The following is a 27,321-nucleotide window of genomic DNA, read 5'->3' as shown; positions in this document are numbered from 1 at the left end:
AGGGGTGAAGAAAAGAGGGTCTTTATTGCCACTAATCCATTTCTCCTGTGATGTGTGAGTGTATCGATCTACATAACAGATGGCAGAGCATCCGTTGGCAGGGCTAGATAAGGCGCACTGGGGCAGTTGATTACAGCCATTGGACAGGTTTACACTGTTTGATTTAATTAAGACTTTATCCTTGTGCTGAGCTCTCACCACAAACATACATGCTTACCAAACACACCTGTATAATGTATAATCTGAGTGGAGCTGAAACTGTTGAGGGGGTAAAACATATGCCTAATGTATGTAGATGAGAGCGCCTCTTATTCAGACTGGAACAACTTGGGTAAAGCCATGCAAAGGCTAATCCCATTCAGTACACACACACACACATATACGCTCACACTTGGCTGAGAGACGCTCAGAGAGGAAGGCTGGCCCTGCCATGTGAAACAGTATTGTGTAGGGCAATGTAGACAGTATGTGGATGCTTCTACCAAGCAGACCTCTGAGTGCATGGGGGAGGGATTGGCGGCTTGATGCTGAAAAGACCTGAACCAAACAGCTGCTACACCAAAGCCCCAAAGAGCTTCCTCGGTGGAGAGGTAGAAAGGGAGGGGGAAAACCCACGGCTGTGCCTGACAACTAAGTGACTGCACCTCACATAGCAACAGTTCCTGGAAGGTAACACAGAGTAAAACAGGCTTGCTGTAGTTAGAAGGGCACATATTGTATGAAGATGCGAGCACACTATGTACACAACTAAATCAAATAATAGTGCAGAGACTTGTGCGCTTAAGCACAAATGTACCCATCATTGCCATTTCTATCGCCTTAACGCACACACACACACACACACACACACACACACACACTCACTGATGGTGCAGCTGGCGGTTGAGGCAGGCACGGAGAGCAGATGGAGAAGCTTGAGCACAACTCAAATGAACCAATGTGGTCCAGTGCAATGTTGCATTTTACAGCCTTTTGCATGCTGATAGTCCCCCAGACCAACTTTCCTCATTTTTTCCCCATCTATATTTCAGAAGGAATGCCAGTCTTTTTCTGAGTTGTGCACATGTACAGTGCTTGTGATTGATGACTTAAAAAAGAACATGCCTTAGAATATCAAACAAAAAACATTTTACACACACACATAAATATATATTTATATATAAGTGGATGAAGCATGAAAAACAATGCCATTGACACTGGTCAGTAATGTAATAAAAAGAGATCTTCTCCATCACAGAAGCCATTTTCTGCTTTGTAAACAGCATAATTAGCAGCCAACGTGTCTGTGGAAATGTAGAGATTTTGGTCTTGATATTGTCACACCTCAGATGGAACCCAGAGAGTACATGCCTTTTGTGTGCCGATAGACGACCAATCATGCCTAATTGTATTTGCTTTCATGGCAGCTGCAGTCTCTCTCATATTAAGACATATTCCATTCAAATCTCCAGGACAAGCGTTTAGAGCCTGAGCTTATCAATTGGACAAAGGGTCCTGTTTGAATAATTGGACCATTTCTTATCAGGGGTGACATCCTTACAAAGATCTGCCGTTGACCGCATCTGCCCAGACAGGAGGGAATGAATAATACCTCATTCATTTCTGCCTGAAGCTTGGCCCTCATCCTCAGGGTCAGACCATAAATTAAGGAGTTATAGGAAAAAAAAAAAAACAGAAATGCAGACTGGATATTTTGCACGTTTCAGATAAACTAAATGCTACAGTGGTATTGTGCTACGTTTTCAACATATGATAAATGTCAATCATGTGTTGACTTTGGTGGGCACATCTATACTGTTATCCCACTCGAACGTTTAATGAGGCATGGTCATAGGGTCGCAGTGGAGGTGAGTGTAATTAAAGTGGCAAGCCCATGTGGCAGGATGGGGGTGGAAGTGTCAATGCCAAAGTTGTTGTGTCTGTGGGCAATGGTTCTGAATGTTCCAGAAGAAAAAAAAAAAAAAAAGAAAAAAAAAAATCAATATATAAAAAGGGCTCCATATTCAGATCTGCAATATACTGTCACTGAAGCTTTCCTTTCCCTCATGTGCAAATACCCACCCTGTAGATGTAGTCCAATATTGGGGCCTTGTGGGATCCGTGGTCCTCCATTGAGGCCGTGATGGGTTCGAGCAGCAGACTCAGCGGCACTGCCATACACCAGTCCAACAGGCAGAGAAGCAGCGACACCATCAACTGAGAGCAGAAGACAGAACGTAGAAGTTCCTGATTCAGTTCAGTCGAACAACAGCAACACAAACATATCATCAATATAAGAACCCAATTATTTATTTATTTTTTTTTACATAGAAAAGGTGTTTTTACAGTCTTTTTGCTTCTATTACTTTTGGTGCTTCATTATTGTTGTTCTTTTTTCTGCACTGGAAGGGACAATTTTGTTATACTTTGTATTATGACAGTAAAGATTCTGAGTCTGAAAAACAAACAGGGATTCTTAAATTAACTTCGACTTTTTTCTCGTTGCAGACAGTCTGAACACACAATATTTCCTGTTTTTTCCTCATCTGCTCAATTCAATAATTCAGTTTGTTAATATACTTCCATTTTTGCATCGCAGGCCTGCAGTACATTCCAGTTCATCTAAACACCTGTGATGGCAAAATGTAGAGCAACATATGCTGCCTTCAAATCATGAATGTCTTTACCAGGTACAGTCATGCATTTCTTTCTTTTAAAACAATGCAAAACAACATTCTGCACACATTACAAATACATGACTGCAGAAGAACAGGATCCAGATACTGACCTGGCCTGCCTGCAGTTCTGACCTGTCCCCAAATAAGGACATGTGAAGAATTTTGAAATGAAACGTACAAAACAGAAAATCGGACAAGGTAAAACACTGCCTTCTTTTATTTCCTTCTTTTCTTTCTTAAGATACTGTCCCAACTTTTTCTGAGTAGAAAGAGACCGAAAACATTCAATAGGAAAGAGCTGAAAAGACAGATGATGCAGAGAAAGGAAAGCAGATGACAACAAATCACTTCAGAAACATTCCTCTGCAAATGCACCATTCCAACAGGATAGATCAAGGGCTATTAGATCTAAGCCATTTCATGTCCCCTCACTTTCCAACATGTACCTTTTTATCTGCTTCCACTATTGAGTGCTCTGCGCCCGGCAACAAAAAGGCTATTGTGGCCACAAAGATCTGTGTTGGGACAAAATAAGGAGAAACATAATTGGATGACACAAACCTATTCATCAGCTGAGTGCTAAAATGGAGATGACACCACGGAATGTGGGGAATTCAAATGTATGAGTAATAACTAATATCAGACATAATGTTGAAAAAAATTAATAGAAACTTGTTCACAAAAGCTGCCAACTAAGGACGTCAATAAGCAGGTGAAAGTTAATGTAGGATACCTCAATAATTTTCTTCGGCAGAGCGGGTTCCAACCTCTGGAGATGTTGCCAGTGAGAAATCAGCAGCTGGAACATGTCGCAGGCTACTTGAGCTACTGCTTTGTTTCCAAACTGAGAGAAGGAAGTAAAAAGGAAGAACTGAGGTTTACACAAACAGGAGCTTAATTCACAGATTCTTCCAATATGCATGTATGATCAGTCCACACACAAAATCTGTCACATTTTCATATAAACCTGGAAATAATCAGAAAAAGTTGAGGATGTAGAAAGAGTTTACACTCAAGAACATACAGCATACAAAAAAAATCTAACTTTCACTTATAATTCAACAGTTTATTGAAACTAAATTCGTGGCATGTTAACTCCTTTAAACAATGAGTCAGAGTTGCATCCTTCTGTTAAGAGAGAGTTCAGATTACTTTTAAAAGTACATTAACTAGCAAACTGTTCAAATATTGCTGTGCCTCCAGTTTCTATCACAGTCATGCTCATCGAGTGATGTGATTTTTAATAGTAAGAACCATGACATCTAAAGCACTGAGACTAATGAAGCCAAGCACAGCCTGTTAAATCATCTTTCGTTTGGACACTTTTCCTTCTGTTTGTGCTTCTGGCCAAACAACCCGTTTTCAATCGGAACAATGTAGAAAAAGGCAGTGATGAACCTTGATAATGTCGAATGCACCTGCTTAAAACGTAAAAATATAATCCCAAACATTGCAGCAGTGTAGACTCGTCACTGTGCGTTCGTCAAACAACAATCAAAAATTTAACCCACCAAAATGGTGAACTGGTGAGTTCAGTAACCTGAAATAACCCGAGCAATAACACAGACACCTCATATGTACATTAAACCGTGAGTATAATGCACACCCCACCATTCTAACTGAAAATATAATGGAAAAAAGACATTTCACACAAATATTGATGCAGTCTTCATAAAGCAAAGCATGAACTGAAAGATTTTAATACATTAATATCACTGATGTATGTTCCTAATCAAAAACATACAGTAAGCTTAAATGCAGGCACAGGAGGGGAAATCACTTTATTGATCAAAATATGTCAGACTCTTCAGTGGTAGGTGGCGATATGCCTGTTTTCAGTATGTTAGCATCTGGCCTTCTTTGGTTAACGGATGCAAACAAGTGACAAACGATGTTGCTGGTGGCAAATTTGTGTCATGTTGAGCATCTTTACTGGTTTGTTCATTTCATTAGTTGTGAAAGCTCTCCTTTCTTTTTTTGTTTTAAACAAATGAGACGCACGCTATTCTTTGTGCTTATTCTGTTGCTGCTGACCTCCTCCTCTGTGTACGGACTCTTTTGCTTGCAGGTCAAAGCCCTGAACGGGAACTGAATTATCTGCAGGTTCAAGTCCGACTTTGAGAAATCTAATTCAGGTACGATTTCAGTCAGACTAAAAGGCTTACTTATAAAATTATTAAAAAGCCTGGTTTTAGTTAGACAAACAAAATAATTTGATTGTTCTGACACATTTACGAGCAGCTTCCCAGACTTTATAAGTTTTAAATCGATCTTTTAACTTGCGACCATTCCATTTTCCAATTTGTGTTACTTAAGATGACTAAATTCTAAAGAAGCGGAGAGGCATTCCAGGTTAAAGATGTTTGAAAAAAGTTTGGGCGAAGACACATTTTCTGCCACAACATTCTAAGTGATTTTCCTTAAATTCAGTTTTCACTTACTGTGCAGATAATCAGCATAATTTCATTTCACTTCAAAGCCCTGGCTCATTTTCTCCCGACTCATCGAAGGAAAGAACTGGGCTGTTGACAATTTTCTTTCAAATGTGGATTTCTTCAGTGATTTGAAATTCTTTGTGGAGAAATAGAATTTCCCATTTCTTCCAGCTGAATGCCTCTCAACATGTAACAAGGGCAGACAATGTGGGGAGTACAGAAATGGCCAAACACAAAAAGGGGCCCTGAGAGTTCAGCACCTGCTTTTAGAAAAGAGACTCTCAGTGCCACTCTTCCCCCTAGATCCCCCACCCAGCCTATACCCTCTATTTTGGGGCTGGCTGAGTCTGTGTGTCAAGTTGTACAGGGGAGTGATTACTGCTCCATTAGAGGAGGGAGGCGGGGGGGGGGGGGGGGGGGGGGGGGGGGGGGGGTGCTCGAGCAGGAAGCTGGGAGATGTAGCTGCTTAAATTGGCTCGCATCTACTGAGAGCGAGCAGCCTGGAAATTACGCCACCATCCCCAAAAAAAAAAAAAAAAAAAAAAAAAAAAAAAAAAGACAGCCTCCACTGGTTCTCTGCATCTCTTCACTCAGAGAGAAAAGAGGGCTCTTCCAAAATACACCCATGAGTCACATCACTGGACATGTTTTATTCTCACGGATTTTTTCCCCTGACTGAGTTGAAATTGTTCTGCAGTCCTTTTATGTAATCAACTATCATTTTTGTTAGAGCTTCAGAATTTTGCCACCTTTATGATGAAGAACACAGCTCATAAAGCAAGCGATAAAAAAAAAGAAAAACAAAAAGAAGTGGAGTTGTACTTTGTACGTCAAACTAAAAGCAAAGATTAGCAAACTGCAAAACGCATCAAGTAATGAAAACAGTGAATCAGAGGGTAACGAACCTTTAGTGTTACTCCCAGGACATTGATGGCGTCTTTCACCTGGGGGTGAATGTTGTTTTGCATTAGCTCCTCACACACCCACAGGCCCAGGCTGCACACAGCAATGCACCTGAAAGACAGCACCAGAATATGAAACATAATGACCAATGATGAATTAATTTAAATTTTTAAAAATGTTCGTGGTAATTTTGCTTTAAAAGCGTAGCATAGAATATCTAACATTAAATAGAAAGTGCTCTGTATCCATGAGCTTTTCAGTGGTTTCTTATGCACGCAAAAACGGGGTCATATCAAACTACTGGAATGAAGTAGATAAATGGAAGCAAAGAATGAATCATACTATCGTTACATAAAAGGTAGCGTGTTTGTTTATTTATTTATTTTTTTTAAACGTGCGCACACTCACTGATATTTCACACATTTCAAACCGAGGGGGGATCAGCGCTGTATCAATGTGTGCTTACTCAAAGTAAGCGTGCTTCACAGAATCAGCCCACTAAAGTGCTGTATTTGGCGATGCCGACGCTTCCTTACAGATTTGTGCCAACAAAACCAAGCAACCACTCCTTAAAAATGAGAGTTCTGGAGAAAATAAACAACAAAAAAATTATGTGTAACTGTATAAAGTATTGGTCTATAATTTATTTGACAATATATCTTTTAAATTCTTTGCAATTGTGCTGACTATCTCTCCTTCACGCTGCCCTAGTTACAGCTCTAGCACAAATGTTTCAGGTGGGAGGGGTTTTGGAAGGATTCCTTCCCATTGGCTACTGAATGTCTGAGTGACAGCTGAGTTTCCACAACGTTTCTCAGTATAGTGAACTTCCCAGGCTTGGTTTGGTGGACACATCAGTCTGAGATCACATCATCTGCCAACAAGCTGTTCTAAATCCCTCAAGCGGTGAATATTGATCACTGATAGCATTATGTCTGGTCTTTTGTTTTTTTCTTCAAATCAGACCAAAGAATGTCAGCGGTGTGTCACACAATGGGGCAGAGGGGGCAGTTACCTTGCCCCTTCACAGTGTTCCTTCGTAGCTGCCTCCAGCAGGATGTTGACCAAATAATCCTGAAGAAAAAACAGAACAGGATTTCTGTAGCTTCTCAAATAACCAGCAGCTCCATAATTTGATTGTCAATAAAAAATGTGACATAATTTACAATAACATGTAACTTGACAGTCAAATGAAATCCTCCTTATGGCCCTGATATAATTTTGCATGGATCTAATATTCTGTATCTATTAATATGGAAAATATGACTGACTTTATTGACACAGCAGGTGGTTAATTCAGTCATCGTGGTGCACTGAGCACATACATTTATTTATTTTAAAATGTCAGGACTTTATTCCCAGTGCTGCACATGCTGAACATTTACCTTGATGTCCTCATTGCAAAGGTTGATGTCAGAGCTAGGCTCAAGTTGCAGTACAGGAATCTGACGGTAAAGATTGGGGAAACACACGAGGGAGCCCAAGATAGTTTGAGCCTCCATCCTTGGAGCCTTGCAAATAGATTGAAAAAAAAAAAAAAAAAAAAAAAAGAGTAAACAGATCAGATTTAACCTCATCTTTGATTGTGCTGATATTCAACAGAAAAATAAAGCACATGAAGCGTTAGACAGTAAGAGCAGTGATTAAATGCATGATGGATGCAACTAACACAATATTCAACGTGTTGATGCAACTGATGAGCTGCTGTGAAACTGAGATCATGAAGATCTGAGATCTGCAGGTATATATGCAATGTTCTGGCAACCAAAACAGAATGAAACGAACCGCATGACGAAGAGTCGAGACAGGACACATTAACTTCCATATATTTAAGATTAAATCAGTGTTTGCAAGTAAACTGGGAGCGGTCATTGTAATGCTTTGCCAAATTGATTCTTAATCCTCCAAAATGAAGTCACAGTCCATCACAAGTGAGTGTGTTCATATTAGCACTCAAATGCAAAACATGTGCACAGAGCCGGCAGCTACCACCCAATCATATTCATTATAATGCAGAGCCACACCGCCTACTTTGTTCTGTGAAAATAATAATGGCGTACAATTAGTTAAACATGACTCAGTCATATTACTGTATCACTGAATCCCGTTTTGTGCTGAATCGGGCGGTTTTCAATGCTCTGTGTACACTGAAAGTCTTCATTCAGAAACTTTCACGAATTGCAGGTATTTCTTGAAATTGTAATCAAATGCTCTGTGCATCTGATTTAATTTAAGATTTATTTTTGTTGAAGTTTTACTAAAGTTCCTGAAGATGGAGGTAAAAATCTTGAGAAATACATTTACATCAACCACAGGACTTGAAAATAAATCAATTTGAGCAATTTATCCAAAATTTGTGGTGTAGGACATTCTTTTGTTTTTCGTTAAAGAAAACTGATTTTTTCTCTTAACTTCAGTCACCACCAAACCCTGAGGGCTTCCATACTTCAGCCCCCATACAGGCAGATTCTGAAGTCCCTATGCTTCCACCACAGGAAGGTAGAAGACAGAGAGATGGGTACCTAGAGGCCTGTGATGTATAGCGAGGGTGAAAACTCTGTTAAGGTTAGCCTCTGAGGGGTGGGCTGGGACCGGGAGTCATGATACAAGGACCCAACACACCCGGCCTCCATGGGCACCCTGATGTTGACGTCGTCGAGCAAGGTGCTGGGAATTCCTTCACCCAGTGGATAGCAGGGTCTACTGGTGTTCTGGCTGAGGGAGCCCGTCTTGTAACAGCAGGAACAGTCCTGCTGTGGTGTACGGGGGAAATGGCGAGAGGCCCAAGCGATGGTGGAAACTCAAGCACCTTGGGAGAACCAAACTGGGGAGAGCCTTTAAGGTGGAGTGGAGCCGCTCTCCCCTGCTCTAAACCTCTGGTACTTTTGATGCAGACTACACAGCGCTACAAGCAGGACTATGACTGAAATGTGAATTTTGGCTGTCATTTTGTCTACAAATAAGACGATTATCTTATTTTTGCAACAGAGTTCAAAGTGCGTGTTTTTTTTAACGTTATTCTAGAGATGTTATTAAAAACAGAAACTTTTTTAAACGAAGAGGCAACTGTTATTTTGTTTTAATGAGAGATTGCAGGCGTACCGTGTTACTGTCAGAGATCTGGTATATTTTTAAAATTGGGAAATGAGGTTCCTGGAAATTGGGGGATTAAAGTGTGTAAAAACCTGCATAAAATAAAACAGCTTTTTTTCAAGGCTTTTGTTAGATTGAACAATTTAAGCCCAGAGGGAAATTCAGGTAAACGCATTAATCGCAGAAAGAAGAGGAAGAAATTAAATAAATTCACTTGCTTTGACAATATGTTTCAAACAATTTCTTTGTCATTCTTAGTTTGTTGTTTAGAAGAAAGAAATTATTCTTACATAACCTCACAGGCACGCAAAGGATGAATACTATACGAATACTTTCTGCTGTGAAACCTTCCGGTCGTCTAATAACCGGACGACTGGCAGTTCGATTCCCACTCTCTCCACTCAAAGACCGGTGAACTGACAGCTGGAGGGGTGGCAGTCTACCTCCTTGCCACGGCCGAGGTGCCCCTGAGCAAAGGAACCATACCCCCAAGCTCCCCGGGCGCTGTGAATGGCTGCCTACCGCTCCAGTGTATGGCATCCGTCTCTGTGAGTGTGTGACCCTGTGCATGTGTGTGTTACCCTGTATGTGACAATAAATCTGATCTTAATCTCTCAAATCAAATGTCAAAATGGCTCTAGATTTTTTTTTTAAATATGGTGGAACCAACATTTCAGAAGGTCTGGTTGGTCCCCATAAACCTGCCAGCAGCCTCATGGACAACAACTGGTGCAGCGCCCACAGAGTTCCACAAAGAACTTGTCCTCTAAAATCGTTTAAATATTGTATAGAATAGTGTCGTGTAACCATTTGACTCACAAGGAAAATTGAATTGAGTAAATTTCAGCAGAATGGAGCTGAATATCATGTACCAAGTGGTTTTAGACAAATGCAAGTGTTGTTAAACCCCAACATAGGTTACTCCCACCGAAAAGGTCATGTGGTTCGCATCTTTTGTTTCTATTTCCGTTTGGGTGATATGCAGGGTTACTTAAAATGTAACATTTACCTGAACATTTTAAACCAACATAATGATGGGTGCTCTTACACAGAATTGAACTGCTCATATTATACATAGAACAGGTCTTTAAATCACCATGTAGGAGAATCAGAGACTATTTGCAGTTTTAAATCTATAGGCTTCTTGCACAAGCCTTTCAAGGCAGAACTGATGTGCCTTTGTTGCAATGAAAAGGGTTTTATGACTCAAGGAATCAATGACTCGAGCTTTTGAGTCACAGGTTCCTGTGTGACTCGCATAATAATTCTGAATAGGAAAAGTTTTTACCTCTGGGGAGTCAGATGTGAGGACATAGGCCGATGCAGTGATGAAATCTTTAAGTAGCATAGTGAAGCCCGGGAGGCCGAGGAAGAAGAATCGAGGAGAGCAGGAGCGGATGATGGTGTTCAAAACATCCTAATGACAAGCATAAAACAAGCATCAGTCAATCGTTTCTGCATTGATATTTCCTGTTAATCAACATGGATTATACATTTGATACAGGAAGCAAACTAAATTATAACCACATCAAAAATAATTCTAAAGAATCTCAGCAATTATTCACCAGTCTATAGAATTACAGCTCAGGTTTTTGCATTTATTATGAGCTTTCAATCTCGTTAGTGTGGGTGGAGGGAGGCAGTAACAGAAATATTTTTTAAATGGGCCACCAAATGAGAGACATGGCAGGGAGAAAGCTTTTCACTTGAACAGGTAGGCTTCCCATTTTAAGCATGTGGAGAAAAGTAAAGCACTCAACAGTCCGTGTCACTAAAAGAACAGAAAACAAAAAAAAAAAAAAAAGGGGGGAAAGAAAGATGGAACAGATACAGCAGATGGATTGTTCATAGCCGATAAGAGGAAGGACGAAAGACCTCAACTTTCACGTGTACTTGCACAAAAGCAAACCTGTAATTAAAGCTAGAGACAAGGTATTGTTTTGTTGAGGTACAGACGGCTCAGTGGCAGATGGGTACTCTTTCAACACTGACATATGCTGTACAACAGAGGGCTCTGCACAAACTGCTTAAGTATGTATAGTGTAACACCACACTAGAATAGAGCATTAAAAGATGCTGAAAGGTTTTCCAAACTATATTTACCTCCAGCAAAGAAGCTGATGTATGCACACTTTAGTGAAAAGGATTTACACTCTTCTTTAGAGGAGAGAAAAAAAAAAAAAAAAACTTCTGGTACTAGAATGCAGCATCTTAGTAAGCCATAGAGATTGCTTTCTCTTATCTCAGACTCTTGTGTGTCTGTATGTGTACAAAGCCAAGGTCCAGGCTAGAAACACCTGCCTTCTTGGCCATAAACTTGTGTAAATCAGACCGTTCAAACATCAGCCTCTTTCTACCTGAGCTGAAGGGCACATTGACAAACACATGCGTACAATTTCTCTCCCGGCAGGAAACATCAAAAGACTTGTTACGTATGAATCTGTGACATAAATCATCCAATGCTTTGGTAAACTAAGGACGCAGGTGAACAAAAGATGAAAAGAATAAACGGAAAGAAGTAATAAGCGGGAAGTCAAACCAACACCAGCACGGCATGAGGAAAATTGGTGGGAAGAGCTTTAGGATTGAGGGCCAATTTTACCCTCATTTTGTTGGTAATTGACCTCTGAAGCATAATGTGCAGTGCAGTCAGAGGTAATTAGCAGGCAACAAACTGTTTCTTGATTGCCTGAAATAAGCATTTTAGAGGAAGCCACAAATGCAGACTGTAAAGTGCTTTCAATTGTATGTGTAAGTAGAGGGGACCTGATTTGAGGTGTGTGTAAAAAAAAAAAAAAAATCAGAATTGAGAAATGTGGAATAACCGCATGGGGTCCTGTGCTGACGGCAAGAATGGCCCCTGCATCAACAAAAGGTGCATTAACGCAACTCCGAATAGAGCCACCTCAAGCCTTTTATGTGGCCTCATCTCCAGGAAAGAATGCGCTTTCCACCTGCTGGCCCCCGGGGTGACGGGGTTCATCCTAGCATTTCATCACTCACTTACTAAACTTGGACATTTCCAGGTTAGCTTGGGACGGATTTCCTGCCACAATTCACAAGCTGTTACACTTGAAAAGTTGTGGGGAAAGAATATCACCTACGAGCGAGTGTTCGATCAAGGGTTAAGTCTATTTAACGGCCATGAAATGCCGTCTCATTCACAAAAGGCAAAGTGAATACATGCATAAATGACAGAAAGTGAGACCACAGGACAGCAGCCCTGACCTTGGCACAGTAGATATTTGGACAGAGAAGAGTCATTTTGCTCTAAGGTTAGTTCATTTTCATGGTGACACCTGCCACTGGGATTCCCTCACTTGTCTCTGAAACATTGCTGTTTAAGGCAAACTTTATTACTAAGAGATAAATCCAAAGAAAAATCAACATATAATCCTATCTAAAGATAAACATATAAAGTACTTACTTTATATCTAACATAGCACACAAGCCTGAGAAAATGGTTACTTCATTAGTTGAAGCTAAGTAGAAAAAAAGTGTGAAAAAATGTATTCAAAAATTCACATGTATGATTAGAAAGGATAAAAAAATATATAATTTTCTCCCTTTTTTTTTTTAAGTGCAGAGGGGGTGGAGGGTGGGGGGTAGAGGCCAAAAGGAAGGAGGAGGGGGAGAGTAAGAGCCACTTTCTTATGTTAAGCAGGCGTGCGGCTGTCCTCTATTGTGTGGCGTGAGGACTCTTTTCTCCGGCCAATTTGAGCATGCTTCAGTGGCCAGCCTGGCTCTGGCCCCCAAACGCATTATACAGAGCCACAACAAAAGCTCGAGAATGCTGCCTGGTCTCTCTGTGTGCCCCCCTCATTGCTCTACTCTACACTACGTTCCCCAGGCTCCCCTCCCGCTCCTTTACACACACAGGCAGGCCCGTCTACTCTGGGCCCCCGGCCGTCGTGTCAGTCTAACGGAGCGCGACAGACGTCAATCCTTAATTAATCACGTATACGCGGCAGGGGCTCAAAACATTATTTAACGACATGGAAAACATTCTAATAAGCTTGTCGCATTGCCAAGGCGCAACAGAAACCCAACCAAGAGGGCATACATACATATATATAAGCACATGCACACACATTTGTATCCCATACACCCCCTACGCATACACTTTTTATCCCTGTCCTTTGTTTTGGGGAACTCTATTCATCTCCACTCATCTCCACTCAGCTTTGTCTAAGAGCAATGGAGCTATGCCAGATTAGAAAACCAGGAAGGGTGTGGCGAAAGGAGGTGGAAGATACCAAAACACAGTAGTTCTCTTCATCACCACTGGTTGGGCAAGCCTGTTTTTTTTTTTTTTTTTTTAAACCGAGCCACAATTCTGAAATTGCAGTGTACCTTCATGGCCTTTATCTCCACTTCTCCCCCATACTCATCCACATCTAGAAAGCACAGCAACTTTTGTAGGTTCAAAAATACAGGTCAAAGTTTTCACCCGATTCATGGGTAGAAACCACTAGTTGAATAAGAACCAAATTCACACACATCCCACGGTAAAAAAGAAACACGAAAACTATTAACTGCATGTAATTGTTTTCCACCGGTAATCAGAGCCGAAGCACATGGATTTGAATGATGCGCCACCTACAGGTTAAAAGAAAAGACAGAAAAAAGAGAACAACTATCGACCTCGCTTCAAGAGGCTGTTGGCTGTACCTGGTCACCGCTGGTGAAGCCCTTGTGCATGATGTGGTATAGGTGCACCAAGAAATCGCTGTTGGGAAGCACATCCTGGTGTCTGGTCATCATTTCACAGATGAGCTTGTAGGCCTGCAGCTTGCCAGCCTTGTATTCTGCTGGAAGCATGGTGGCCTGTGGAGGACACGGACACTGAGGTCAGTATGACTACGAGGGAGGCAGCGTATGGAGAACAAGACTTTTGTCCTGTTTCTATGTTGCCTAAATCTCATCCCAGGAATCAGTTGGGGCACTCATTATGGGTGAAAATTGATGTTTCTGAATTTGCTTTGGTGTAATGTTCTTGCGTTAATGGGTCTCCTGTAAAAGTACAGCAATCCAATAATTGCATCCCATTAATTAGGAATTTCCAAAACTTTACTCACTCTGCAACAATAAACATGTCAAATTAGTTATGGATATGTAAAAAGTCAACATTACCTGGCAAAGGAATGATCAAATCATCGTATTTAGTCAGGGGAAAAATAATTTCCCTGCTTTAAACAACCTTTGTAGTCATTTGAATACAGATTACTGAGTTCTTAAGATACAAAATGTGGGACAAGTCGATTTAAAGTTAATTTCAGGGCTTCTGCATGTTTTCCTTTGGAAGTTTTACATCTTTTAGACTCAAATTTTTACTGTTGTCATATTTTTTTTACACCATATTTAATACCCAAGGAGAAACGTCACATTTGTTGTGTAAATTGTTTCAATATCCAACTGTTTTGCAACATGTGTGTGATGTTCTATGTATGAGACTATACTAAGAGAAAAAAAACATCTATGTTTAAAGAGGAAGTAAACCAAGTGGTGTTACTTCTATAATGGAAATAAATAAATATAATGCTAAATACTATAATTTAATTCTTGTCTTTCTTAAAATAAGAACATAAACCAGTGAAAACAGTAATTCTTTTTACAGTTTTTGCACCTGTGTTTACTAATTTTGTCCTTAGAAATAATGCACGCAGCCATTCGTTTTCCTGTAACTGCTCAGAAAACAAGCTCAATATTTCGCTGATGCAGTGCATAAATTCACTATCTTTGTGCCCCAAGAAGATGGCTGTTGGGACCCGACACTACACAAATGAAACTGACCTGAACCTGAATTTGGTAATACTGCCGAACTTTTAAATCGTTTTAAAATCGAAGAGGCTAAACTGCTTTTCAACTGTCCTGCTCAGGGCAGCAGAAGCAGTTCTGTTCCTGCTGTCAACAGTTTAAATATTTTTCATACAATGATAAATATTCTGCCTCTGTTAGCTATCTGCTCCAAATATAATGACAAAGACTGTTTTTTTTTTTTTTTTTTTTTAGATCAAATTACTTTTAGAGGAGGATATTATACTTTAGAAATGTAATAGGCTGCTTGCTGTGTCCATTTGTTATTCATACCCTGAAGAGCCAGGATGAGAGCATTCGAAGAGGAGGAATAAACACAGGCTGGGGAGGAGAGGACTGATTATCCACACTGATCCCAAGGTTGTCCCGGATCTGTAAACATACATTTCATTTTTATCCATGAGGACAACCATCATGTCATTTTTGTAAACATCTCTGCCAAAGAAAGTAAGAGTCTCCATTCTAAAATGGATTTTAGAATGGAGACTGAAATCCAATCCATTCACAAAGATTTCATGAACATAATCAAATCATAAAAAACTGTTTCTCATAGAAGTCTTATCATGCTAAACTGAGCAATACCATTATGTAATTGTATTTTAGCACAGCTATGTCTTCATGGGTAATTATGTTTTATATTTCTACCTTAAAAGCAAAAGGGTGTTTTACTCTTTTCTGTACCTTGGCCAGCTTGTGCCAGAGCTCATAGAGATAAGAGAAGACCTTGGCGTGGATTTTAGGGCAGCGGATACTGTTGACATCGCCCAAGATGCCCAAAATTCTCCTCCACAGCACAAAGGCAGAATCAGCATGCCAACCAGTCAAGGTCCCACCAGCTATGATGCTAACATCATCAGCCAGGCACTCACTGCTGTCTGCACGGTCAACACAGAGAGTTTTACATTGAGTTAAAGAACACACATTTTGGCAATGACTACACCTGCACTTACCAGTACAGAACACACAGTGAAGCAGATTTCATTTTACTGAGAAGACTGAATTCAGTCAACAAATGCTTTTTATAAAGGAATTTCAAATTTGAGATTTGCTAAAATGGATTATAGTAAAATAAATCCATTTAGAGCAGCTGTTGACCAAATCCACAGACTGTCAGTGCTTTTCCCCAAATGCATTCAAGCACAAAGATTTTTATCGTATGTGACTAAAGCGCTGAAATGCTTTAGGGGAAAAGGCACAAACACATGCATCATCCAGATGAATTGTGAGACGACAGTGCCACCTAGTGGGAAGCAGAAGAATAACGGGGAAAAAAAGGGAGAGAAATGTAAATAAAATGCATTAAATGTATTAAAATGAAGGCGAGAAACTGAGGATTAGAGAAAAAAATCTTCAAAAAACAATTGGTGTAAAGTTAAAGATAAGAGGGTTTCCAGAAGAACCTTAAAAAAAACAAAAAAAACAAAAAAAACATTTTCTTTCTCTCTTTTGTCCACAATTTTCATGTAGTCCAGCACCAAGGGACCTTAAGATAAAGTGGGTATAGAAAATACATAGAAAGAAGTAGAAAATATTGATAAATAAACTGAATAGAATAATGCAAGGAAAATTAGTCATGGTAAAGCTAGAGCATGGAGAGTCAAAGGAAAATCAGGACAAAGGTCTAAATGATGAGTAACAGCCAGGCAGCGGTACCCAAGTGGTGTGGCATGTGTAAGACAGACTGATGCATGGTGTCGTCCAGGGGGCAGTCCCGTGGGCACTCTGTGTGCACCAGCAGGGCTGGTGAAGCGGGGGGGTTCTGGGGGTATTGGTAGTGGGAATTGTGGTGGTGGTGGGGAGGTGCAGAGTGGGGAGGGTGGGCACACTCAGGACCTAAGAACAAAAAAGGAATAGGGATAAAACTGGGTTTGAGGAAGGGAGCACAAGTACACCATGATCACAATGTAACAAACAGAGACAGAAGGTCACATAGAAATGGGAAGGGCACAGGGAGAAAATCCATAAGTCAGCACTGAAGACAGGAGTAATGCAGGAGCTGAATGGACTCGATTTTTTTGTGAGAACAGACAACTGGGACCAATAAATAGTTTTGTTTGAATGGGACTCGTCCCTTTCCCCTCAGAAAATTCACAACTCAAACAACACAACATTGAATGGCTACTGTGGCAAATACAGGGTCGCTCTACCTGACTAACAAATCTGTTCATCGTGGGAGAGATTTATGGAAGCATCAGAACCTGAGCGAGATGCAAAACAACTCAGGTGAAGGACCGAACCCTTCCAAATAATCACATCTTTAATCTGAATGGTTACAAAGATCTTACTTTTATGATAAAAAACACCATCTATGTGTTCTAGATGTCTTAATCTGATCAGGTAAAGCAACTTCATAAAACCAGGCTCAACCTGACAGGTGTCTGTATTCCTTGTTAATACAAACAGATCAACAAAGACATACGCAGACAGGGATCCTAAGAAGCTGTTAATGTTTGTGTACTGTCAATAATAATTACAGGACAGAATTCAGTTTTGGGTGCATGCTCTGACTTCTCATCAGCTCCTTTACCTGCTAATGCCTCATTGTGGCTGAGCAGCAGACTCCCCTGGCTCTGAGGATCAGCTGTCACGTCCATGTGAGCCGACTGAGTGGACTGATTGTCAGCCTCCTCGTCAAAAGTCTGCCAGGTAACTTCAGCTTCATTGAGGTAGCCATTGGATGTCTCGCTACTTATACTTTCACCTAGGTAAGGAGGGGGAAATTAGGCCATGCTTGCTGTGTTGGGAACCAGTCCATAATCACTCAGTGTTTGACTTAACTGATGAATTAAAAAATGTTTAAATTGAGATTGTTTCGCTGTATTTTACTGTTAAACAGAAGACCAACACAACAATCACCGGTTTAATCAGTCATTTCTTACTCTTATCTCTGAGCTTGGGCCTTGAGTAGTTTGTGCATCCGTCAGCACTACACACCGTCTCAACTGGACTGCTGCTCCTTCGGATGAGAATCTAGGAAAGCAGTTGGAAACATATAAAGGAAACTGTCCCGAAGGGTTCTTATTTTATTACTTTAACATGATATTACGGAGCAGTTGAGTTTTCTCACCCCTGGTGGCTCAACGTTCTCAGTCCTGCCTTCAGACGTCCTGCTGTCAGAACCACAAGAAGTAGGGGAACACTCTCTCTTCTGGGCTGCAAGGTGAAATGGGATGCTATAAGGATTCCTTGGGTTTAATTAGATTGACTAAAATGCAGTTCAGTCAATATGAGAATCCATCATTGAAACAGAGTTTACCCTAACTGTGAACATATACGACCTTAAGCAACATATGCATCATTTTATCAACATCTTAAGAATGATTACTCAACATGAGGGAAAAGCCAATAATTTGGCAATAAAACGAGCTGGAGGCAAATTTATGTTTCTAGTTTCTTCAGAGGCTGAGAAATCAAGTTTTAGTGAACAGTTTTCAGTTTTCTAGAAGTGGAAATGCTGTTTTAAAGAAAACCTGAGGTCTGAAAGGGTTCATGCAGAGAAGAAACAGCAGAGGTCTCCTGAAGTCACACATCAACAGTCAACTCTACGCTGCTCTAAACGCTGGGTTGTGTCTCATATGGCTTTCACACAAAAAACACTAATCAAAACATTTAGGACATGTGTCAGTACTGTCTGATTGGTTTCAGTCTGTGATAGACAGGTGCTTCATTAAAAAAAAAACAACAACTGTCAAACAAACGCTTTCTCTGGAAAGTGCCGACTGTTTCCTGAACATTTTCCTTAAACAGCTCTGCAGATAGTTCTGTACGCTCAACCCGAGGTTAATCATTACAATCATTTTATACCTTTGTTTGCTGTCGAGTATAGACTCCTGTGTAATGCCACTCTACCACCTCTCAAAACAGCAATAACAGTCCCAATATTTATCAGTGTCAACAAAACCTGAACATAACAGGCCAACGGAATGATTTATTGCCAGGCTCCATATTGAACTTAATTAAAATTTAAAACGTTTAATTAGTAGATTGACAACTCAACTGAAAAATGACTTTATACACGGAGAAAAAAGACAGCTACATGATGTCTTAACAGAGCACGAGTGCAATTCCAGTCGAAGGGATCTGAATTAGTTTTGTGTTTATACCTGGCAAAGTATCAGACAGCTGCTGGGTGATGTCTGAGGTGCTGCTGCTGCGCTGCAGAGGGCTCTCCCTGCCTCCCAGCTCCTCCTCTCCTCCACATTCTGACAGCTGACACTCCTCCACATCTGACAAGAAAAGACAAGTTAGTCTGTGTTACAAGATCGATCAATCAATCAGATACACACTAATGCAAGGCTTACAATGGGAACACCCTGGGATATGACTTGTGTTAATTTAGGGATTTTGCAGAAACAGATAAAGTGGCATTAATGAAAACATGGAGAGAACTTTTGGCATGCAGACATCCAGCAACAGGCCTGTCTAGAGATTATATTCAGTGCACAGGAGGTTGTCAAGTTCAAAGCCTACTGTAAACCTAAAGCAGTAAGAGCAAACACTGCAAACAATGACAAGAGATTGTGACTGATGGATGAGAAATGCAGGGCAGGAGTTCACAAACACGCAAACACATGCAGCTCTCACAATACACTTTACCTGAGAGTCTATGAGAGCAAGCAGAGTTACCAGAAGAGATACCAGGCAAGAAAGAGCTCACAGTGTGGAGAAGCATAGGAACGCTTTTAGTTGTGGGCAAAGCCTCGTAAAGGTGAACACAGTTGCTGATGGACTGGCTTCGCTTAGCTTCCATCAGGGAAAGAGAACAAAGAAAGAGACAGTGGGAATAGATAAAAAAGGGTAGAGGGAAGAAAACAGTGTTCAATGACAGCAGAGTATGGAATGCTTCCATTAATAAATAATAATAATAAAAAAGCAAAGTTTAACTTAAATATGGTTTAATTCAGAGTTGAAAATGGAACATGAGGAAAAAAAAAACACACACCATCAGCCTGAAGTCAACATCCTTAAAGCCAAGCCAAGCCTGACCAACACAGGTCACTGATATTTATAATCTTTAGTTAAATAAAGTTAGAAAAAAAACGTGTGTTCAACTGGAAATGCATTTAAATTAAACAACAAATGACAGAGTGAAACACGATGAAACTCAAGAAATACAGAAATATCACACATAAGGAATCATAAAAGAAAACAAAAAAAGTTAATCTGTTAAAAGCAGAGAATAAATGTTTATATAAACCGAAGCCTGAAAACAGGGATTTCTTTGCAACATGTAACAAAATGTTCATTATGAACCAACACACACCATTTTCAACACGATGAGAAGAACTTCTTTGTAAATGGCTGCTTGGATTTGCTGTTTTTGCCTACAGAAAATGTTCTTGTATGTATTAAACAGCACATTTATGAGTGAACAATGACAAACTAACTAACCTCAAATGTATTGGGCCTACGGGAATATCGGTCGTGTACCTTGCTGCCACTTAAAGAAACACCAAAACAGATGTACTGCACATGGAACACAGTGATATCACTTTAATCTTACTGGAACAATGAAGGATAACTTTACTTTATAATAATATCATTACAAACAAATGCCTTGGTTTCAAGCCTGATCAGGGGATTTAACTAACCGTGCTCTAGACTTCTACCGTCTTCTAAGCTAATGTAGCTAAAATAAAATACTTAACGTTGAGCAATGAGCACACATGCAACCAAAAAACAAACATCTGTAGATATACCAACCTATGTAAATTCCTCCGTTTCTTAGACTAGCTCTAGAAATGATTACCTGTTAACAAGCCAAACCTACTCCCATATTTCATTAAACTTTCAATATGATCCCATGTTCCAATCTGGAAAAAAAACCAACTGTAATTATAAGCACCCAATAAGCATCACGGCAGTGGAAGACAGAGCCCTTGTTCACCTGGGTCTCTGTAATTGTACGAGCCTAATGAGTACCATAATGAAATTTTGAGCCTTTTTTTCCCCTCATTATGAAGAAAAGATTTCAGAACAATAACACAATTTATTTGCATGGGTAAGAGCAACCAAGTTTTGACAGTTGTCAATGCTGATGCATTGCCATTGTGTGTGGATAGCACTTGAAGCTTATTCTCAGAGAGAGCAGTGAAAGAGAACGTTTCTCTTCTCTGCTTTCAGCACACTTTAATTACGCCTTTCAGTGAGGGAGATACATCGTCCCTGCCACAGCCCACCACTGCTTCCCATTTATGCATATTAATGAGCATTAATTACACTCTTAATGAAACTATCAAAAACTGCCGTGCAATTGATGTGTGGGCTTTCTCTTGAGGAGAAGGGAGAAGGGCTGTTGGTGCTTTGAAGATCAATGTGGGAGAAATCCAATTAAGCCAAAGAAAGGGAGAGAATCTGAAGCGGTTGTGTTTAATGTTCATCTTTGCTAGGACGTAGACACAAATAAACAGACTAACAGAATAGATGCATAAACATGCACATGACACACACAGTAGATGTGTTAAAACACACACAAACCCCGTCTAAAACTTAATCTTTTAGGCACAAAGCCATCAGCTCGTCATTTTGAAGCATTGTTGGTACAGTAAGTGGGTGGAAGGCCAACAAATGACAATGGATCATCTCCATCTTTTATTATACACATTAAGATTCTGTTGAGAAATATTAGGACACATGACAGGCATTGCAGTTACTTAGTACTCTGCTGCCTTCCAGGTCAGCTTATAATTAGCCTGTCACCTTCCCATCAGATAAGGCCTGTTTGCAGCATCCAAAGCTGGCCTTTTGACATGCCATGGGGGGAGTTGTACTGTACGCCTGCAATCAAGCCGACAGGGAAACCTGTTGACACAATGGCCAGTGACATGAAAGGGGAACAATGAGGGCCATCTGCTGGCCTTTTTGTCTATAGTATAAGGTCTTTCAGTGACACACAGGCCAGTGTACACACGGACCTGTCTGAAGACTTCTATACACAATAAATATGTTGGATAAACTCTGGTCTGAAATAGTGCTCCACAGGCTTATCACTGTCACACAAAAGGCTGAAGACAATAGAAAACGCCTATAGAATAGTGCACATGGGGGTTGCTGTATAAAAGCCATGCTGTGTCCTTTATCATTTGGCTGCTCTGATCATGCAGGTAACGGTGGTACTAACCAGAGGCCTTCTGTCGGACGTTGTTTCGGGCGTTCTCCACACCAGGTGCTCCAGAGGTAGTGGCCGATCGTATCCTCATGGGCTCCTGGACTCCTGGGCTGCCCTGCTCTCCTTGGTTCCTCCAACTCAGTGAGAATGAGCGTGCAACAGCAGCTGCCTTCTGGGAGTCCTGAATAACTCCTGACATGCAAAGGTCAAGAGTTTCAGTGCGCTGGGGTGTACTAAAGATCTTTCCATTTATCAGCAGTTTTGTTGATTTCAATTTAGAACCCACACTAACTTCGACACGTACAAAGAAAGAATCTCTGGTTTACACTGGCATACAGAGTGGCTCCAAGGATTATTGTAGTTTTAAAATGCATTTCTTAGTCTTAAGGTAATGTATTAATGTCCTTATAACTCTGAATACAACATCTAACAGCAGGAGCTCTAAAATCAGTTCTATGTATTGTGGTCAATAATTGATTCAGCATGAGCCTCAATGCCCATTAAAAGTATCACTATCAGCTTAAGTATTTTAAAGGTTTAGAACAACAAAGCACTGGTCACCAGAAATGAATGTCGAGGTGAAGATACTTCCACAGGTAGACATTATGCCAAACAAGCAATGAAATGGAAAAAAACTATTCAAAACAGGGAAGAAGCCACATGTATCTTTCAATAAAACCTTTCTCCCCCCATTCAAATCCCAGCCATCCTAATCTCCATGTTTTCCCACTTCTTTTCCTCACCACGTCCTCTCTGCTTCTTCTCTTTCTGTTCGCTGAGTTTGTCCAAAGGCAGGTTGGCCATGTCCAGACCATAAACAGAGCGTGCCAGAACAGCTGTCAGCGAGTCCATGATGTTGGCCCACTCCGTCACCAGCTCCTCCCAGCAGGTAAGAGAGGACAGCACTGCCAGCAGCTCGTCCCATAGCTCCCGAGAGATGAATACGCAGAGGTTGGCTCGCACCCACGCCACGATGATGGTCTGAATGCAGCAAGAGGAAAGATAAATTAACTTTGACAGACAGACAGGGCTGCAGCAAGGAATTTAAGGCAGTGACAGAAAGTGACAACCCGGGGGACATCACAGCGGTGTCTTACCACCGACATTTATCGTATTAATATTTTCATTCATTGTCATTTCCGGTGCAACATAATGCCTGTGAGCTGCTGTGGGTTTCTTCCTATTCATCATCTCACTTGTCTCGTTCATATTTTTTGTGGTTATCGGTAATCCAGTCAGAGTTTTGCTCAGGAAGTGATCAAGGTTCCTTTGAAATGATGCAGTATGGACAGGTCCGAAAAGAGTTCTGAAAGTTTACCCAGCAACACTAGTGAGTATGTTCCTGTTGTGACTATGTTTTGATCCAGTGTGTTTGTATCAAGCAGGGAGGGGCTGATGGACCGTGTGTGTGTGTGTGTGTGTGTGTCAGTGTGAGTGAGTGAGAGAGGTGGAGGGCTGAATCACAGCGGTGTATGAAGATTACACAACAGGATTAGATTTCACTCTTATAGTATGTGAAAAATGAATGAAAAAAAAATATGCAAGAGCATTGTTAAATATGGCAGCCGTCGGCCAGCCCAAGTATCAAAACTGAGAGAAACCCTGATCTAACAGGCACTAAATACTCTACAAGTTCCAGTGAAGCAAACTTTGACGTTTGCTTATAAAGACTTATATTCATGCAGTATTCTACAGTCAAAGTGTGCTGTCATGTGTTTGTTATTTCTATTCATTACACTGAAAATTAAAGAAAAAGTTAGACTACGTGTTACTTTTATCTCACAAAAGCAAAGTTTTCTAAGTGGCCACCAGCATCATAACAGAGAAAACTGCCCCTATAATGCAGAATACGCACATTACATTTAGTTGCAACAAAGTAGATGTAGGCATACCCTAAAAAGTATAGATGCTAAGCTTTCAGCAAAGCCGTCTTTTCTTTGGTTTTCGTGTGGCCTCTTCATCACCGCCTCTGTGATCCTCAGCAATACCTGCAGCATCTGCTCCCTGCACAAAAACAAAAAAACAAAGTGGCGTTAGAACAAATTGTCACATATAATCAGATTTCATTTGACGGTTAGAAAGGCATAGCTGGAAAAACTATTGACAGCATGAAATAAAAACATATTGCTTGTGTATTTGAACGTCTTACTGACCATGTCTGTGTACTCATGGTGTGCTCCATGATCATGTGCCTGTAGATGCTGAGAACACCCTTGCACACCTCAACCTGATTTTCCAGGAGTTTGGGTACATCCTGGCATGGCTCCAACAGGAACACATTGGATGAGTTGGTCAGGAACACCTGCAAACAGGCACGACACAAACAGAGCGACACAGAAAATGGTGACATTAGACAGAGTACATACTGTTAAGAGTTCCTCAGTTCAATCATCACGCCTTGTGATCTCAAGTTGTAAACCAGCCTCCGAACACAGAACCAGACCTGTAGTGTGGGCTGGACGCCAGCCTTGATGTCCCTGTTCTGCTCCTCTGTGAGAAAGCCCCGATTGATGGCGCTGCTGAAAGAGTACGTCCTCCCCCAGCTGGATGACCGTCTGTGACCGTGACTCTCCAACATCTTTTAAAGACAAGACAGGTCAATCAATTGCTGCTATATGTGACGGAAAACTGTAAACTCATTGTCTGTCTGTGCAGCCTCTCTTTGCGGTCTTTACTTGTAAATGAATGCTGTTTGCCTGTGTGAGTATCGGCTCAGAGGTATCATCCACTTCGTCTTCCTGCCTAGTTTTGTCAGGCTCTGTCATGAAGTTGGGCTTTCCCTGCAGGATCCACTTTCTGTACACTTTAATCACCTTCCTGGTGGCTGAAGCCTCACAGGATGGCAGCAGGAAAGCCTTTGGAAGGAGAACACAAGCTTTTATAGATAACTAATATGGGACTTTAATATATTCATAAAGGTAATTTCGTTAATTAAATTTCCACTTATGTTAGAAGAATGGCCACTAGAGGGCGACAGAGTACATGTTTTATGGCTGTATGGCAATGCTTGATGCTTGATGACGCCACTGTACCTGATGGAAGACTTCATTGACAAAATTAACGTTGTCCCTGGTGGACAGCAGAATGGAATGCACCATGTCGTAGACATGTCGGTGCTCCTCCTCAATGCTACACAAACTTGAATCACTGGGCCGTCGATCAGACAGCGTGCTGCTGTTGGAATGGTTCTTCTCAGGATCCCCAGCTGGCCCGTTCGTATCCCCATCACACGTCTTGTCTCTCTCCTTCTCCTGGCTGCTACTGCCTGCAGTGACAGTCTGACCATCAGAGAGACAGCGTTAGGGGAAAAATGAGAGCGGCTACCTCACAGCTACATTCTTGGCCACTATAGTCCAGTTTCTACTTGGGGAATGAGCTGCTGTATTAGTAATTACTTCAAAATCTTTATCTGGTCTGTGCAATTATAAGAACCACGGTTATTCATGTAGTTCTACTTCCACTCTCATGAGTGCAGAAACTATCTATTTTAATCTGTCTCCCGCAAAAAAGAAAACTATAATACTACATCGATTGTCACTTCATCGAACAGATTAGTGTGTGGATGCAAAACAATTTTATCCAGCTAAACTCAAACAACACTGAAATCATCATCTGTGGCCCACAGAAACAAAGAGAAAGTGTTATCAGTCACCTTGAGACTCTCTAAAACCTAATAATCAAATTAGAAATCTTGGGGTAATATTGGACTCAGACCTGAACTTTAAGCCACATTAAATTAATAACATCGGCAGCTTTTTACCATCTAAAAAACATTGCCAGAATCAAAGGAATAGTGTCTAAACCAGACTTGGAAAGACTGATCCATGTGTTTGTCTCCAGCTGTAACGGCCTGCTCACTGGGCTCTAAACGGCCTGTAAGACAGCTGCAGTACATCCAGAATGCTGCTGCTCGAGTCCTGACTAGAACCAGGAAATATGACCATATTAGTGCAGTGGTCGGGTCTCTGCAGTGGCTTCCTGTCGCTCAGAGAACAGACTTTAAATCAGCTCTGCTCGTGTCTCTTCATGGTCTAGCACCAAAGAACATCTCTGACATGTTAGAGCCACATGAACCAACTGGGACTCTGAGAACCTCAGGGAGGGGTCTCCTGCTGGTGCCCAGAGTCAGGACTAAACAAGGTGAGGCTGCATTTCAGTTTTATGCTCCTAAAATCTGGAACAGTCTTCCAGAAGATGTGAGAGATGCCTCAACTCTGACAATGTTTAAATCCAGGCTGAAAACAGTTCTATTTAGCTGTGCATATGACAAATGAAAGCGTTTTATCTGCACTCTTCGCTTTCTTTGGAATGATTTTATTTGCCTTCTTGTGATTTTATGTAGCTGTAAAGCACTTTGAATTGACTCGTGTACGAATTGTGCTCTACAAATAAACTTGCCTTGTCTAAGTTAACTAACAGTCCTCCAACCTTTATTACTGAGTGAAAAAGCAACAAGAGGGGTGTCGTGTTCACCTGGATGAGTTTAGGAATGACCTCGGTGCCGTTCTTGGCGCTCTGCGCCGAAGCAGCACTGCTGACATACTTCTTCTCCAGGAAGAAGGTGACCAGCCAGGTGATGAAGGCCACTCTGGGTGCCAGGTACTGGTCCCTAGTGCAGAAGGTGCTCTCATTGTTCCGCGTCACTGGCACATACAAGGGTTTAGGTCTGTAGTGGGGGAGGTCTGTGCAGAAAGAGTAGAGGATAGAGAGAGGAGTAGTTAAAGTCAGACAACACCAAGAGAGCGAAATAATAGACATTAGCTTTGGTTTTTTTTTTTTAAATCAAAATGTTCAGTCAACACAGGAAATGAAAAAGACAGAATATTTTTTCTTATTTCTTCTTAATGATCAGAATGATAGTGTTAAGTTTTCTAGCTGTGATTATTTCAATCAACTTGTCATATTCTTTAAGGTTGTGCACAGTAATGACAGTCCATATAATGTACATCGTATGTGCCTTTGCACTTGGAAAATATTTGCTATGAACAAGACTTAGCACAAAGACAAGGGTATATTCTCTCAGAATTAGCTCACCTAATAAAGGCTTGTAGAGGTTTGTGAGTTTGGTGAAGGAGGGGAATAGATGTGGAAGGTAGTACTTTTTGAAGAGACTGAAGAGAAACCTGAAGCCTGTGTCCTGATTCTCTTTGTTCTTCCATTCTAAACTGGAAGCCTGGCAGAACGACAGGACAAAAGGTAGACAAGGTCCGTAATCACTCAGACAGCGACAGTATGCTGTCTGAAGAATCCTCAGAGATAAGAAACTGGATACAGGTAGGTGAAATGGTTTGGGTGACCTGGTTAACTT

The 27,321-nt window shown here is 41.0% G+C and overlaps 1 protein-coding gene across 4 annotated transcripts in view; it reads right to left on the bottom strand.

Moving 5' to 3' along the window:
- The window catches only part of ralgapa2 (Ral GTPase activating protein catalytic subunit alpha 2), a 90,051-nt gene that overhangs the window by 37,066 nt on the left and 25,664 nt on the right, over window positions 1-27,321 (bottom strand). For 2 of the 4 annotated variants that reach the window (XM_072365623.1, XM_072365625.1), the window contains exons 8-32: window positions 27,048-27,186; window positions 26,487-26,695; window positions 25,046-25,291; window positions 24,689-24,868; window positions 24,457-24,591; window positions 24,167-24,315; window positions 23,906-24,017; window positions 22,757-22,994; window positions 22,026-22,205; window positions 19,502-19,648; window positions 19,009-19,131; window positions 17,973-18,058; window positions 17,785-17,875; window positions 17,433-17,606; window positions 16,559-16,738; window positions 15,587-15,780; window positions 15,179-15,277; window positions 13,760-13,915; window positions 10,377-10,505; window positions 7,381-7,506; window positions 7,011-7,069; window positions 5,998-6,106; window positions 3,391-3,501; window positions 3,104-3,172; window positions 2,062-2,196 (exon numbers count right to left, since the gene is read on the bottom strand). In XM_072365623.1, coding sequence (XP_072221724.1) covers window positions 2,062-2,196; window positions 3,104-3,172; window positions 3,391-3,501; window positions 5,998-6,106; window positions 7,011-7,069; window positions 7,381-7,506; window positions 10,377-10,505; window positions 13,760-13,915; window positions 15,179-15,277; window positions 15,587-15,780; window positions 16,559-16,738; window positions 17,433-17,606; window positions 17,785-17,875; window positions 17,973-18,058; window positions 19,009-19,131; window positions 19,502-19,648; window positions 22,026-22,205; window positions 22,757-22,994; window positions 23,906-24,017; window positions 24,167-24,315; window positions 24,457-24,591; window positions 24,689-24,868; window positions 25,046-25,291; window positions 26,487-26,695; window positions 27,048-27,186 — 3,576 coding nt within the window. The remainder of the gene's footprint in view (window positions 1-2,061; window positions 2,197-3,103; window positions 3,173-3,390; window positions 3,502-5,997; window positions 6,107-7,010; window positions 7,070-7,380; window positions 7,507-10,376; window positions 10,506-13,759; window positions 13,916-15,178; window positions 15,278-15,586; window positions 15,781-16,558; window positions 16,739-17,432; window positions 17,607-17,784; window positions 17,876-17,972; window positions 18,059-19,008; window positions 19,132-19,501; window positions 19,649-22,025; window positions 22,206-22,756; window positions 22,995-23,905; window positions 24,018-24,166; window positions 24,316-24,456; window positions 24,592-24,688; window positions 24,869-25,045; window positions 25,292-26,486; window positions 26,696-27,047; window positions 27,187-27,321) is intronic. The other 2 variants (XM_072365626.1, XM_072365624.1) reach the window with 2 other exon arrangements.

Source organism: Leuresthes tenuis, unplaced genomic scaffold (genome assembly GCF_036924035.1).
Source record: "Leuresthes tenuis unplaced genomic scaffold, fLeuTen1.0.hap1 SCAF_15, whole genome shotgun sequence".
In the NCBI taxonomy this organism is placed as follows: Eukaryota; Metazoa; Chordata; class Actinopteri; order Atheriniformes; family Atherinopsidae; genus Leuresthes; species Leuresthes tenuis.
The sequence above is the reverse complement of the archived record's forward strand: the minus strand, read 5'-3'. Positions and strand labels throughout refer to the sequence as shown.